Here is a 15,201-nt window from a genome sequence, read left to right on the forward strand (position 1 = left end):
AAAAAAATTAAAAATAAAAATGCCATAAAACTATCCCCTCTTTTGTAGATGCTATAAATTTTGCACAAACCAATCAATATATGCCTTATTGCTCTATTTGTGGGAAAAAAAGGACGTCAATTTTGTTTGGGTACAACGTCACACGACCGCACAATTGTCAGTTGAAGCGACAGTGCCGAATCGCAAAAAGTGCTCTGGTCAGGAAGGGGGTAAAATCCTCCGGGGCTGAAGTGGTTAACCAAAGTCAAAGCTTCCTACTCAGTCTAAAGTTTAAAATATATTTTCAATAATTCAAGCTTGTGTCAAACTGGATGTTGCTCAGTCCCCTTCATGCTATCTACATCTTTGACAGCATCAGTGCACAGGGTAAGCATTTCCTAGTCAGCCTTTGCAATCACAAGATGCAAATAGCATGTGGGGACTAAATGACCCCATGCAACTCATGGTAGCCTGCCTATGCATTTATCAAGGTACATATGTGTTATATGGCTGTATAGAGGGTAAGACACGTTAAAAAATATGTCTGCCTAAGAAAACCTCTAGTTTTTTGTTTTAATTACATTTTTACATGTCATAAAATAATTGATAAAAAAGCATCACTTAATAACTTTTCTGTATTTTATTTGCTGTAGTTCCATGCTATGGACACACTGCACAAAAATTGTTATGATATCTCCAAAGCCATTTCTGCATTAGTACCCCAAGGAGGTCCTGTGCTTTGTCGAGATGAAATGGAGGAATGGTCTGCTTCAGAAGCCAATCTGTTTGAAGAAGCTCTGGAGAAGTATGGCAAAGACTTTACTGATATTCAGCAAGATTTTGTGAGTAGAATGAATTCATGCAAACGAAATGATATTTTTTGCCTGTATCTTCAATGAAAGATAATGCAGTGTCATATTTGATATTGATGATAAACCATAATATCCTTTGCTATCCCAATGACAATATACAGTTTGTGTGTATGTGTGTGTGTGTGTGTGTATTCAAAGCCCTTCAACCGGGATAGATGTGAACCACATAAACGCGCCACAAGACTTGCAACATGAAATGGACCTGAAGTGTGCCCTGGTCCGCTGGTCGGTATACCAAAAAAGGGGGCAAAAACATTCAGGTAGGGGGTGAAAGATCTTTATTGGTTTAGTGTTATTTACTGAGCAAGTTTGGTACATGCTTGTGACATTTCTACCTGAGGATTCAGGATGTATCGGGCAAAGCAGGCGGATTTCCACCAGTGTCCAGAGTACCGACTGGTGTCGAGGCCTAGGTTGCGCAAGAGGATCCTGACATGCTTAATGAAATGGCAGCCACTCAAGGTCGGGAAAGGTAGGGGACTAGAGTTCGACTGGCTGAGTAGGAGCGACAGTAGGCGGTCAAGTGTTGCTACTGGGCACCAGAGGTTTGCCTTGAAAAGATGGATGTCGAACCCGGCGGCCAGATTGCTAGGTTTTGGATACTGCGAGGTGGAGAATGAAATGATCTTGGAAGCAAGCCAGGTGACGTCTACACAGCACTTGGCTGGCAGGGCTATTGCAGGTAAACTCGCTAGGCTGCAAAAAAACCGTAGTAGGCTAGGTAGATGGCCACTTGAATGACCAAGCTGGGAAGAAAGCCAAATGGGGAATGAGAGAGGATAGTCGACATCTCTCTGAAGATGGTACTCGTGATGGGCAAGCGTTTGGAGTTGGCTATGGGCTGCTGCTTCTGAATGCCACTCAGGATGGCTCCGATCGCATGGGCTGCGTACAAGGATGGCTTTGCAGGATCCTGTAAGGCCAGTAAGTGTTGGATGCCGGCTAAATATAGCCTGATGGTGTTGTGTGATAAAGCCAATTGTGTGTGGCAATATGAAATGAAAGCTAGTACGTGCTTCGTGTCTGACGTTGCCCTGGGGCAGGATGCCAGAAACTTGCAGAAGGCATTCCAAGCTGTGTGGTAGGCCTTGAGTGTGTTCCGGGATAAGCAATGATTGATGAGCTGGGTCGTGTTGTGATGGTGCTACTTTAATCCAATGTCAGCTGAGACCAAGGTGGGATAAGAAATGACGTTGGGCCGGCTCCGGGTTTCTGCTGAAAAATAAAATGAAGTTAAAATGGGATAGTGCGTCTGCTGTGAAGTTGCACTTGCCCGGAATGTATGTGCAGTCCACATTGAACTGATGCTGCAGAGATAATTGTACCAGCCTGCATAGGAAGGACGTAATGGGGAGCGACTTGGACCTGCCCTTTTTAATGATATCGGCCATGGCCTGGTTGTCGGTGGCGAAGGCCACCGCTTGTCAGGTCCAGGTATGGCCCCAGACCTGAGCAGCTGCCACGATCGGGTATAGTTCAAACAATAAGAAAGACTGCATGAAACTGGGTATTAGGAGTATCTCTGGAGGCCATGGCCCTGCAAACCAAAAACTGCAGCAAAGCCCGTGGAGGCAGTGGCATCTGTTACTACCTGCGGTTATAGAGGTGATGCTGATGGTATAAACATGGATATGCCATTCCAACTAGTAAGGAGCTCATCCCACATAGACAAATCTGCTACTGCTGCTGTGTCTAGACTAAGGATTTGATCAGGGTCCTGTGTTTGAGAGAGGAAGACCAAGAGGCACGAAATAAGATCGTTCCTGGGGAATAATTCTCATTGCGAAGTAGAGCATCCCTAAGAGGGATTGAAGCTGTTTCTTAGTACACCCCTGTTGTCATAAATCAGATGTGACCAGAGCTGTGTGGACTGTACAGAGTGAACCAAATGTATGTAGGTGAAAAATAAGTAATTTATTAAGGTAAGTGAACAATATATACAACCTCCAATATCACACAGTGCACGACAAACCAATATCAAACAAGACCCACATATAATAATCAGACAAGTATATACAGCAAAAGGGAATACCAAAATCGTAATCATTAGCCAAGCCGGGGTCATAAAAGGGAGATCAGCAGATGGTGGGCAAGGAGTAAGACCTACAGGGAGAAGGTGGAAGGGATCAGGCTGCAGGGCAGGGATACAGGATACACAGGAACAGGTACAAACACAGGTTCAGGATCAGGGATCAGGTTCAGGATAAGAGCTTTCAGGTCAGGGCACAAGGAAGACACCAAGGCAAGGTGTGTGTGAGCTTGCCGGGTATTTATACCATTTCCTGCAATCAGGCTCAGGTGATGCCTGACTGCAGGAGGTGATATCGGCTCCATACTGCCAGGAACCACCCGCTGGTGGACGCCAGTACTGCAGCACAAAGATCACATAACACCAGCAGGGGAAAGCTCCCCTGACAGTTCCAAACACCTGCTGGTGGACATTAGTACTGCGTGCCAGATGTCGGATAGTGTCATCAGCGGGTGGAACCTCTTCTGATACCTGTGCACGGGTAAAGTCATGAAGAACTGACCTTATACGGGCCGGTTTGTTGGGGGGCAGGCTGGCCTGCATGGAGCGAGTGTCAAGGTTGACCCCGAAGAAGGTGATAGTGTGCTGGGCCTTCCACTTTGTGTTCTGCTATGGGCACATTGAGATTCCCAAACACCACTCTTAAACTATTTAGGTCTACCGGGGGCACGCCAGGCTGTTCCATTAGCAGGAAGTCATCCAGATAATGACTGACCATCTGGCACTGGGCTTGGTGCAACAGGATCCAAGTGAGGGACTGTGCTAAGGTGTCAAAGAGCCATGGGCTGCTTTTAGAGCCGAAGGTCAATTTGGTGGCAAAGTAAGACTCTTTCCATTTAATGCCGTGCCAGCGCCAGAGGGACAGTTGGATGGGTGAAAGCTTAAATGCGTCTAATATGTCGGCTTTAGAGAGCCAGGCACCTGTGCCTATTTTAATAATGGCCTGAATTGCCTTGTTGACTGAAGCATATTTCAGGGAAAATTCCTCTGAAGGAATAATGGAATTCAAACTAGGAATATGGAAGAATGAGGCACAGACAGGTCGTATACCGAACGAAGTTTATTCGAAAACCTGCCCTTGACAAGCCCAGTGGTGAAGAGGGCTGTGTGAAGGGGCCAGTGATGAAGCCTCGGTCCAGTTCGGCCTGTAACAGATGGTCTATGGCCTGTTCGTCGATGGCCGCTGAGCGAAGATTCCTGCACTCGCTAATCATCTGGTTTGAACGTCAGTGACTGCGGTGGACAATGATGACACCATGGTGTGAAGCCGAGAAATGGCAGAGGAAATAGATTGAAGAGACGTCTGCTGGGTGCTGGGCCAGTGTGTCGCTGGCAGTGGGAATTGGAGCCTGAAGAGCTCGGCTTTCCTGGCTGTAGCGGAGAAGGGCACGCCCCTGTGCCTTGGTTCTGCTGTTAACTTGGGGATGGTCCATCCCCTATGGGACTGCACGCTGCCGCTCTCTGAACCCGGAGAGGGTGACAGAGGGGCAGATGTGAGGTCTTCGCTGCCGGCCTGTGACATGGCTCTGGCTGACTTGTGCCCTAGCTGCGAAGTCTTGGTTTTTGAGGTTGAAAGCTTAGTCGACCAGAACCTGTAGTGAGGACGACATGAAAGTCCAGTTTTTTTTTTTTTTTACCTGGGGGGAATAAGGCCCAACCCGGTGCAGGATGGAACTACCTGAACTCGACTGAGCTAGAAGAGAAATGACAGACGGACAACAGTGAGTGGCTCAAATACATGCCATTTGGAGGTGAATGAGTGGCCGGGTCGTGCGACTTTGAGATGCATTTATGGTGACTGCAAGGGAAACCTTTTCGGGAGGCGAACGATGGCTAAATGAATGAATTGAAACCATGAATCGGTGCATCACTGATGCGACTTGATTCGAACCGCGGTGAAAGGTATGTGAAATAACAATGGATGCCATGGCAGAGAGATGAATCGGTGTGATGTGATTTGTGACTGACAATGAACCGGACCGTGGAGCATGGAATTGCAAGAGACGAACGACTAGAACGAACGGACATGAATCCGTGCGACTGGATTCGGAGCGGAGCGTAGGGTAGCATGTGAACTAAAATAACTGAGGTGCTAGACCATGTATTTTAAGTGAAAATGGGCCGACTATGTGGCATGTAACAACAAAGTACAGGAATGTACGAATGAAACCGACGAAAAACTGCTCGGTTTTTGTGCTCAGTTTGTTCATGGTTTTGTATGAGGCTAAATAAGGCTGCATACGAAGACTTAACGAATGCTTAGCTAATGCTGGCTTGCATCTGGATTTTGTGAACAAAAGTGGAATTTTGAACTACAGTGGAGAGTTAATAACCAGTAGTTGTCCCTTTGACTGCTTGTGGTTGCAAGGGTTTTTGTTTAATCTCCTTATTTAATAAGTTTGCTATCAGTTTTTACAATACTTTTTCCCCTCTCCTTTTCTTTTTTTTTTTTTTTTTTTTTTTTGTCCATTTACCAAAGAAAGTTACATGTAACAGTCAAAGAAACCAGTGTTTACAGTATCTCAATTGAAAAACATTTAGGAACTCAAGAGCTAAGTCAGAAAACAGACCCAGCATTGCATGGAATATGCAGGCTGAACAATGAATACAGTTGTGGAGATATTGCTCAGTGCATCACGCTGGGACAACTATATTTTTATGCAAGGCCAAGGCAAATATGCTTGAAAAACAGAAAACTGTAAAATAAACTATTCCTAAAATATATGGTAACATGAAGTAACTTGGATTGGGATTTTCAAATAAACTTAGCGGGAAGTAGAACCTCCCTTAGGCCTAATGAGCCCAGGGGTGGGGCAACATAGAAGCAAAACATACACCAGGATATACACTGTATCCGTATAGTATTTCCCACCCCTGTATCTGGAAGAAGGGAGAATAAAGAAGGGGGGGGGGGCAGAGGGGGGAAAGTATGTCGGCAGTAAATATCCCCCAGAACAGAGACAGACTGAATAAAAGGGGAAGAAAGAGAGGACAGAGAGCGGAGAGAGGGCCTCTCGCCCAGAGAGTGAAACTGGATCCAGAGAGGTTAGCCTGATTGAGCCACCTTCTGTAGATAAACATCAGCGTGTACAAAATAGTTCCAAGGGCGCCAGGTCTCTCGGAAGGTCTCCTCACGGTTGTGCAAAGTAGCGGTGAGATCCTCCATGTCTCTCAATTCGTTCACCTTAGAGAACCACAGATATTTGGATGGGGGATCTTCCGATCTCCAGCAAAGGAGGTTGCATGCCTTGGCTGCATTCAGCAATTGGATTGTAAGAGAGGCCCTATATTTCTTGAACGGTATTCTTGAAAGGTGCAACAGACATGCTGCCAGGTCCTCCTCCAGGTAAACATCTGTCAGGTGCTTGACTGTGCAGATCACCTCCCACCAGAAGGGGGCAAGTTTGGGACAATCCCAGAAAATATGCAGCATCGTCCCTTCAGCATTTCCGCAATGCCAACACACACTGGGGAAATGTGGGAGGAAAGGTGCAAGGTGGTAGGCACCCTGTACCACCTGGTTAGGATCTTGTAATATGTCTCCTGGATCCTCGTGGCTATGGAGGACTTGTGGTAGAAATAAAGGATCATCTCTTTCTGAGTGCCTGTGAACTGGGTGCCTAGATCAAACGCCCATTTGGTTAGGAAGGGTGGGGTATATCCCTCCGCCGGTCGGGTCAAGGAGGCATAAATTATCGAGAGACCATGGCGGACTGTTTCCCCCCCCCCGACAACACAGGTGTTCCAATTCCGTAAGTGGACGTAGACACCCGCGCAAAAAGTCTGGAAACCGCTCCAAAAGTCCAGTGGAGGATCCGTGGCAGACACCCCAGCAACAGTGGAGAGTTGGCCATCGGAACCCACAAAGGCGGAGTCTTCGACTCGTGGGTGACCACTTGAAATGGGGGATTTGAAGGCCGGGTGGGAACTCCAGGTTGCCCAATACCGGAACCATAGGAGAGGGCAGCGGTGACACCGAAGTATGTCTGAATGTGTCCCTGGTGACCAGAAGAGTGTTACCCAGTGTAGGATGATTAGAGAGGGCCTTTTGGGAGTGGTGATGAGATCCATGGCCAGCTTTTGGCTGTGTCGTCAGAGTCCTCCATCTCCATGGCCACCCAATGTTTCGCCTCTGCATGACAGTGCCAGTCCACCAACGTGGTGAGGTGTGTAGCTCTGTAATAAGCTTTCACATCTGGGAGACCGACTTCTCCCCTATGTTTTGCAAGGTGAAGAAGCTGCAACCTGATGCGAGACTAGAACCAGATGAAATCTCGAAACATTGAGTTCACCCATTTGAAAAACACAGGGGGAAGGCGAATGGGAAGTGCCTGCAGCAGGTACAATACCCTGGGCAGTAACGTCATCTTCAGGTGATTGCACCGACCGAACCGTGTTAACGTGAGTGAGTGCCAGTGGAGAAGATCTGCTTTGAGACGGGTAAGTAAGGGCATGAAATTAGCAGAATACATGGTGGAGGGGTCAGGGGTGATATCGACTCCCAAGTAGCGAATTGAGTCTGTTGCCCATCGGAAGGAAGTGATTTGATCAAATCTTTCCCCCCCGTGATATTCAGAGCGGATGATTTGGATACATTAATTTGAAAGAATGTGAGGGCGCCGTAAAGACTGGAGGAGTTTCGGAAGAGAGGCTAATGAGTCTGTTAAGAAAAATATCAAGTCATCCGCGAATGCGGCTACCTTGGGCATCCCGGAAGCTTTCTGAAAGCTGGCAATAGAGTCCGCCCTGACCATACACAGAAAAGGCTCTAAGGTGAGTATACAAATCAAAGGGGACAGGGGACATCCCTGTCGCGTGCCGTTATGGATGTTAAAGAAGTCGGATCACGTCTCATTGACCTTGACCGTGGCTGTTGGTTTCGAATAGAGGGACAATATCCAACTCAGCATGGAGAAGCATAGGCCAATATGTTCTAGAGTGGCTCACATGAAGGACCAGTTCACCCGGTCGAAGGCCTTCTCCGCATCCATGGACAGCAAGAGAAGGGGCCGTCTCGAGGTCCTGGCTGCATGGATCAAGTTCACCACCTGGATGGTATTGTCTCGTAGTTCATGGAGGGGTAGAAAACCTGCTTGGCCCCTGTGGACAAGACTCTGGATATGTGTGAGTAGCCTGTTGGCCAGAATTTTGGCGAACAATTTCAGATCCTTATTCAAGAGCGCTATCGGGCGGTAATTTCCGCAGCGCAGCGGATCCTTCCCTTCCTTCGGGATAAGAGAAATGTAGGCCCGAAATGTATCAATCGGGAAGGACTCCCCCCTCCGTGATTTGATTTTATTGCCGAAACCAACGGTCGGGAGAGAGTCTCAAAGACTTTATAATAGCTCGGGGTGAGGCCGTCTGGACCGGGGGCCTTCTTAGGCTTAGAATGGGCCAAGGCCACCCCTAGTTCCGCAACCATGATAGACTCCTCCAATTCCTCCTGGACTGCAGGAGAGAGAGGAGGCAAGATAGGATTGAGGGGTGGCTACGCCAACAGGAGGGGGATTTGGAGTGGGGGAGCAGTCTAGATTATAAAGGCCCTCATAGAAGGATCGGAACTCTGTCGCCATATCGGAGGAAGTATGAAGCTTCCGTCCTAAAGAGGAACCCACAATGTGGGAGATATAGGTTTTTGTGCGTGGACCCCTCAATGCTCTAGCCAACAACGTACCCGGTTTATTATAGAATTCGTACATTGTACGGTAAGCCCATGCTAGTTTTTGCTTCGTTTTGTGGAATAGACGTACACGGAGTTCCTCGCGAACTCGGAGAAGATCCTGCTATGTGGAACGGGCAAGACTGGCCTTATGGGAGCACTCCAGACTACGAAGCCGGGCAAAAAGTTCCTCTGTACGGCGAGACCTTTGTCGCTTAAGACGAGCTCCTATTTTAATCAATGCACCCCAGATCACTGTCTTGTGTGCCTCCCAAACCACTAAGGGGTTAGCGACCGAGGCCTCATTGGTCAAGAGTTCGGAACAGGTCTCTAACGACTGGAGGAGGGACTCATTCAATCTCCAAGAAGGTGGAGTCCGGGTCACCGGTCCCAGTTGAAGGGTCATATGAATCAGGGTGTCGTCTGAAAAAGAGATAACATCAATACTAGTAGATATCACTTCTTATGCGGAACCAGAACATAGTCCAGCCGAGAATAAGAAAGGTGGGAGGAGCCACGCGAGACATCAAGAAGAGGATCCATAGCGAAGTTGAGGTCACCCCCAAAGATTAGGAGCCCCTCTGCAAACTCCAAGATTTCAGGGAGTAGCTTCTGCAGGAATTGTGGGTGATCCACGTTAGGAAAGTAGACATTAGCAAAGGTGACCTGCCTGTCAAGCACCCTACCTTTCAATAGGAGGAAACGATCCAACTCATCTGTCCGCTGCGCTTCAAAGATCCAGGGGACCGATTTAGCCAACAGAATGCTCACCCCCTTGGACTTAGAGATGGGAGAGATACTGTGGTACACCGTGGAAAAGGCTCCATTTGTCAATTTAGGGATTCGATCACCGCGGAAGTGCGTTTCCTGTAGGAAAGCAACTTGGGTTTTACCCCTCCACAGCTCTAAGAGCTGTGAGCGTTTTTCAGCGTGTTAAGGCCACTTACATTGAGGGAGGTGACCTTGAGGAGACCCATGGCGTTGCCTGGCCAAAATGAAACTCGAGAAAATACGGGAGCCTACCCCAGCTGGGGTAGTCCCTCTGGGCGAGAGGCAGAGAGTAGAATTAAAGTGGAGGTCCGCTGACCATTCTTCTCTTTTTTTTTTTTTTTTTGCCACTTTGCTAAACAAAATATAACACTCACATGTTTGGTGTATTAATTCCCCCGATGTCCGTTTTCGATTATAAAATGAACTTATAAAATCTTATGGCCGGTTCCATCTTGCTTGTGGGCATGTGAAGCCCACAAGCATTGATTTCCGGGATGCGGTGAATGCTGCTCGTTCCCGCGCATGCTCACTGTCTTGTCGATATGGGTCCCCTTCGGATAATGCCCAGGCTGGACTGCGCAGGTGCAGCGCATGCACAAACGGTACCACCGAAAATCTCTGCTTTTTGGCTGCTCCGTTTGCGCATGCGCAGTCCAGCCTGGGCATTATCCAACGGGGGACCCATATTGTCGGAACAACTGGATTTCGTGGCGGCGTTCCACACTGACTCATGGGAAGCATGACACTTAGCTCCCAGGAGACAGTGCGCCTCAGGGAAAAACAAATATACACGCCTACTCCTGCGGTGATCAACAGGAAGTGCCACAATACAGACAGATTCTACGGTAAATTCAGCAGCAAAAAATTGTTTTCTTTTCATTTGAGCATCTGTTCATAGCTCTGATGGGGATAAACTGAAGTAAAAAAATTGTGTGGACCTCTGCTTTAAGAACAAAAGAAAAGAGAGGAGAGAAAATTAGAGAGAAATAAATATATATATACAGCAAGAGGAAGTGAGAGAGGGGGGAGTAAGGAGGAGGAGTGGTGGGGGATCTGTCTAAAGTGTTAGTAAACTGAGGTTTCCGACTCGAGACACAGAGTGCCCAAGTGAGAGTCCGCCCCAGTTGAGGGTGCCCAAGGCGGGCTGCTAAGGTTAAGATTAGAAAAAAAAAGAAAACCAACACATATGGAGATGTCAGGATGAGAACAACAAGGAACATATTGTAACTGAGTAGATAGGCAAGCCAAACAACATTATAATAAAACAGCATGGAAACAGTGATCATGAAAAAGGACTATCAACCGAGACCAGTCTGCAATGGCGCCCCGGGGGCGGTGGCGAGAATGGCACAGCACTCCGGCAAGACAGCCAATGACAGACAAGTTTAGCCTAGAGCATGTAAAGACCATATAAAAAGAATGCCGATGCGGGCCTAGGGGTCAGCAAAACTATTCCCTCTTTTATAAAGATATGGCCACCGGACGGGCCCCGTCTCCCCCTCTGAGGAGGTAGAGATATGGACCGGTAAGGACCAGTAAGGGGGGGAGGGAGGAGAGGGGCGTGAAGGGCGGGTAGGGTGCACTTCCCCGACAGGCAATGCCTAGGGGGACCAGCCGGTTGCCATCCAATTCTGGCTCAGGTAGTGTGGAGGTTGCGAGTCACAAGGCCTGTCCAGAGATTCTCAACCCCTGCAAGACAGTCTCCCCGTCCGCATTCCACCAAAAGGGATGGTGAGCCGGCGAGAGCGAGCAGATAATGGATGCAAAACAGAGCATAACATAGCATATTGAAATTGATTAGTAGGAGTCAAATAGCCTTACTAAAAGGCAATTCCCTGAATACCCATTCCCTTTCCCATTGTCCTGGATATAAACCTAAGGATTGGCTAACTAAGGCACAGCAATGTTAAACCAACAGGAGAGCCGGTATACCCAAAGAGTCATGGAAAGTTTAACATCGGGCTGGCATAGACCTGGTCCTAGAAGTCTCAGCAAATTACCGGATGTCCCTAGGTTAGAATGTAGGGACTCAGAACCCATGGTCTTACCATCCACGCTCTCGGAAAAGATATCACACTTCAGATGATGTTGGATGGGACCTAGGAGCCTTACGACTAGGGGCACAGGATCGTGGTCTTCGTAACCGTTGCGGTCTTGGCAAAGGTGGACCTAGACTTCGTGAGAAAGCAAAAAGTCATACCAGTTAGGAACACTGATGGCTGGTTGATCCAGGAAGCCAAACAGGTCAGGGAGTTGATCAGGGGAGCGAAGGTAGAACTCAGATCCTTGCTTATGCACAATTAGATGAAAGGGGTGACCCCAGCGGTAAGTTGCCTCTTCTGCGCGGATCACCTCCGAGAGGCCGCATCAGGCCTCGCAGAGCCCGCGTTAGCCTGGAAACATCAGGGAAGATTCGGATCATAGCACCGTCAAAGTCGGTCGAGCCCTTTGACCACGCCAGGCAAAGGATCTCCTCTTTTACAGTGAGAGCAAATTTTCGAAGGCTGAGGGCTGCTCTCCATGGCTTAGACTGGGAGGGAATATTGCCATTGATAAACACTGAACAGAAATGGAATTCTTAAAGAAGTGAACTCACTGCAAAGTATATTCCCATGGGCAATAAGTTTAAAAAGCTAAAAATAAAACTTATGTGGCTCACGGCCAAAGTTAAAAAAGCTATAAACAATAAGAAAAGAATATAACAGAATATGTAAAAAGGAAATCAAGAACGCAAAAATTCAAACTGAATGACAGATTGCAAAAGATAGGACAAACCCCCAAAATTTCTTCAAATATATTTAATAGTAAAAAGGTCAGGTCTGAGCATGTAGGCCCTTTACAAAATAATCTAGAGTGGATGACTGGGGACAAAGAAAAGGCAAATGTATTAAATACATTAAGTTTTGTGTATACAAAGGAGCATGGGGGAGCTCATGTCCATAATGGGGGTGGTAGTGACACAAATGATCCACAATGACTCAAAAGTGAGATGGTCCAGAAATATTTAGACAGAATAATGGTTGATAAAGCACCTGAACCAGATGGCATCCACCCACGGATCCTAACAGAATTCAGCTTCAAAGCCATTGTATCTAATTTTTAGGGACTCGTTAATGACATGAATGGTACCACTGGATTAGCGTAGGGCCAATGTGGTGCCTATATTTAAAAAGGTAACAAAGTCTTTACCAAGTAACTATAGACCTGTTAGTTTAACTTCTATAGTCGGGAAGATACTGGAGAGTAGGGATGAGCCAAACACCCCCCTGTTCGGTTCGCACCAGAACATGCGAACAGGCAAAAAATTTGTTTGAACACTGTTAAAGTCTATGGGACACGAACATGAATAATCAAAAGTGCTAATTTTAAAGGCTTATATGCAAGTTATTGTCATAAAAAGTGTTTGGGGACCCGGGTCCTGCCCCAGGGGACATGGATCAATGCAAAAAAAAAAGTTTGAAAAACGTCCGTTTTTTCGGGAGCAGTGATTTTAATAATGTTTAAAGTGAAACAATAAAAGTGTAATATTCCTTAAAATTTCGTACCTGGGGGGTGTCTATAGTATGCCTGTAAAGGGGCGCATGTTTCCCGTGTTTAGAACAGTCTGACAGCAAAATGACATTTCAAACTATAGACACCCCCCAGGTACGAAATTTAAAGGGATATTACACTTTTATTGTTTCACTTTAAGCATTATTAAAATCACTGCTCCTGAAAAAAACGTCCGTTTTTAAAACTTTTTTTTGCATTGACCCCCCTGGGGCAGGACCCAGGTCCCCAAACACTTTTTATGACAACTTGCATATAAGCCTTTAAAATTAGCATTTTTGATTTCTCCCATAGACTTTTAAAGGGTGTTTGGCGGCTTTCGAATTTGTTCGAATTGTTCGCAGTTCAGCGAACTGGCGAACAGCCGATGTTCGAGTCGAACTCGAAGCTCATCCCTACTGGAGAGTTTAATTAAAGACCACATAGATGAGTTCTTGCTGGAAAAAAATATTTTAAGCTACAGACTGCATGGGTTCACGAAAGACAGAAGTTGTCAAACAAATCTGATTTCTTTTTATGAAGAGGCAAGTAAAACCTTGGACAAAGGGGTGGCTGTGGATGTGATATACTTGGATTTTGCAAAAGCGTTTGACACAGTTCCCCACACAAGTCAGTAGGGTTTATATGTAAGGTAAAGTCTACAGGCTTGGAATAATCAGTTTGTAAATGGATAGAAAACTGGATAAAAGACAGAATTCAGAGAGTAGTGGTTAATGATTCTTAATTCTAAATGGTCTAAGGTTATCAGTGGTGTACCCCAAGGTTCAGTGTTGGGACCCTTACTTTTTAATACCTTTTATAAATGATATAGGGTTCTGGGATTAAAAGTTCAATTTCAGTCTTTGCAGATGACACCAAGCTATGCAGTGGAATAACGTCCTTGCAGGATGTCTCCAATTTACAAGCCGGCCTCAATGCACTGTCTAATTGGGCGACTATGTGGCAGATAAGGTTTAATGTTGATAAATGTAAAGTTATGCACTTGGGGGCTAAGAATATGCACGCAACATACATACTAGTGGGAGTTCAACTGGGGGAATCCATAGTGGAGAAGAATCTGGGGGTTTTGGTAGATCATAAGCTCAATAATGGCATGCAATGCCAAGCTGCGGTTTTGAAAGCGAGCCAAGTCCTTTCTTGTATTAAGAGAAGTCTGAAATATAAAGCTCCTCCCTTTAGGGTGAGAGCTCATTCTACCAGGGGTGTAGGAACCTCCTGGGCTTTTCGCCATCAGGTATCTGTGGCTCAGATTTGTAAGGCTGCTACCTGGTCTTCAGTGCATACGGTCACAAAATTTTATCAAGTGGATGTTCAAGCAGCCGAGGATTCGTCTTTTGGCCGCAGTGTACTGCGGGCTGCCGTGTAAGTTCTGATGGCTTTTGTTTGGCAGGGTGTCTCCCTCCCCTCAAGGCTATTGCTCTGGGATGTCCCAGCAAGTAATGGATATTAGCCTATCTCTGTGTCCCATGACGTATGAAAAAGAATATAGGATTTTTCCGTCTTACCTGTAAAATCCTTTTCTTTGAGTACATCATGGGACACAGAGATCCCTCCCCTCTTTTTTGAGGATTTAGTGCTTGCTACAAAACTAAAGTACTTCCTGTATGGGAGGGGTTTTATAGGGGATCACTTCCTGTCTGAAGACCTTTGGTCTACCAGTGTCCATTCATCTAATGATGTAGTATAACTCAGCAGGTCATGAATATTAGCCTGACTCTGTGTCCCATGATGTACTCAAAGAAAAGGACTCTACAGGTAAGTATGACGTAAAAATCCTAATTTTTTCAACCTATGTAACTATGAATGACTCGTGAGTTCCGTAGCGGGGTTTGAGTGATACAGTGTACCTGGCAAACAACGATGCGTGAAATGAAGAAATGATATACGAATCCTATCTGCGACAGTTGAGCAAGACTCGATCTTTGGAAAACCACGAACGGAGAACTGAAAGCCTCTGGAAGTTCGGACACGCGACTCACGAACACCGAATGAGTTGGAAGAGTCGGCCTAGTGACGTAACAAATCATGCACAGGAACCGACAAAGACCACAGATGAGTGGGCTGCTTAAATACCCCCCGAGCTCCTCCCATAAATTCACGCCACCATACTGGCCTTCTTATACACACACCATCCGGAAAATATTCACATCGCTTCACTTTTTCCACATTTTGTTACGTTACAGCTTTATTCCAAAATGAATTAGATTCATTATTTTTCTCAAAATTCTACAAGCAATACCCCATAATGTCAAAGTGAAAAGTTTGAAATCTTTGCAAATTTATTTAAAATAGAAAACGAAAAAAAAATCACCTGTACATAAGTTTTCACAGCCTTTGCCATG

The 15,201-nt window shown here is 46.3% G+C and overlaps 1 protein-coding gene across 6 annotated transcripts in view; it reads left to right on the forward strand.

The window, feature by feature from the left end:
- Positions 1-15,201, forward strand: part of MTA1 (metastasis associated 1) — a 611,607-nt gene that overhangs the window by 235,127 nt on the left and 361,279 nt on the right. For all 6 annotated transcript variants that reach the window (XM_073610308.1, XM_073610309.1, XM_073610310.1 and 3 more), the window contains exon 9: positions 633-821. In XM_073610308.1, coding sequence (XP_073466409.1) covers positions 633-821 — 189 coding nt within the window. The remainder of the gene's footprint in view (positions 1-632; positions 822-15,201) is intronic.

This window comes from Aquarana catesbeiana, linkage group LG13 (genome assembly GCF_042186555.1).
Source record: "Aquarana catesbeiana isolate 2022-GZ linkage group LG13, ASM4218655v1, whole genome shotgun sequence".
NCBI lineage: Eukaryota > Metazoa > Chordata > Amphibia > Anura > Ranidae > Aquarana > Aquarana catesbeiana.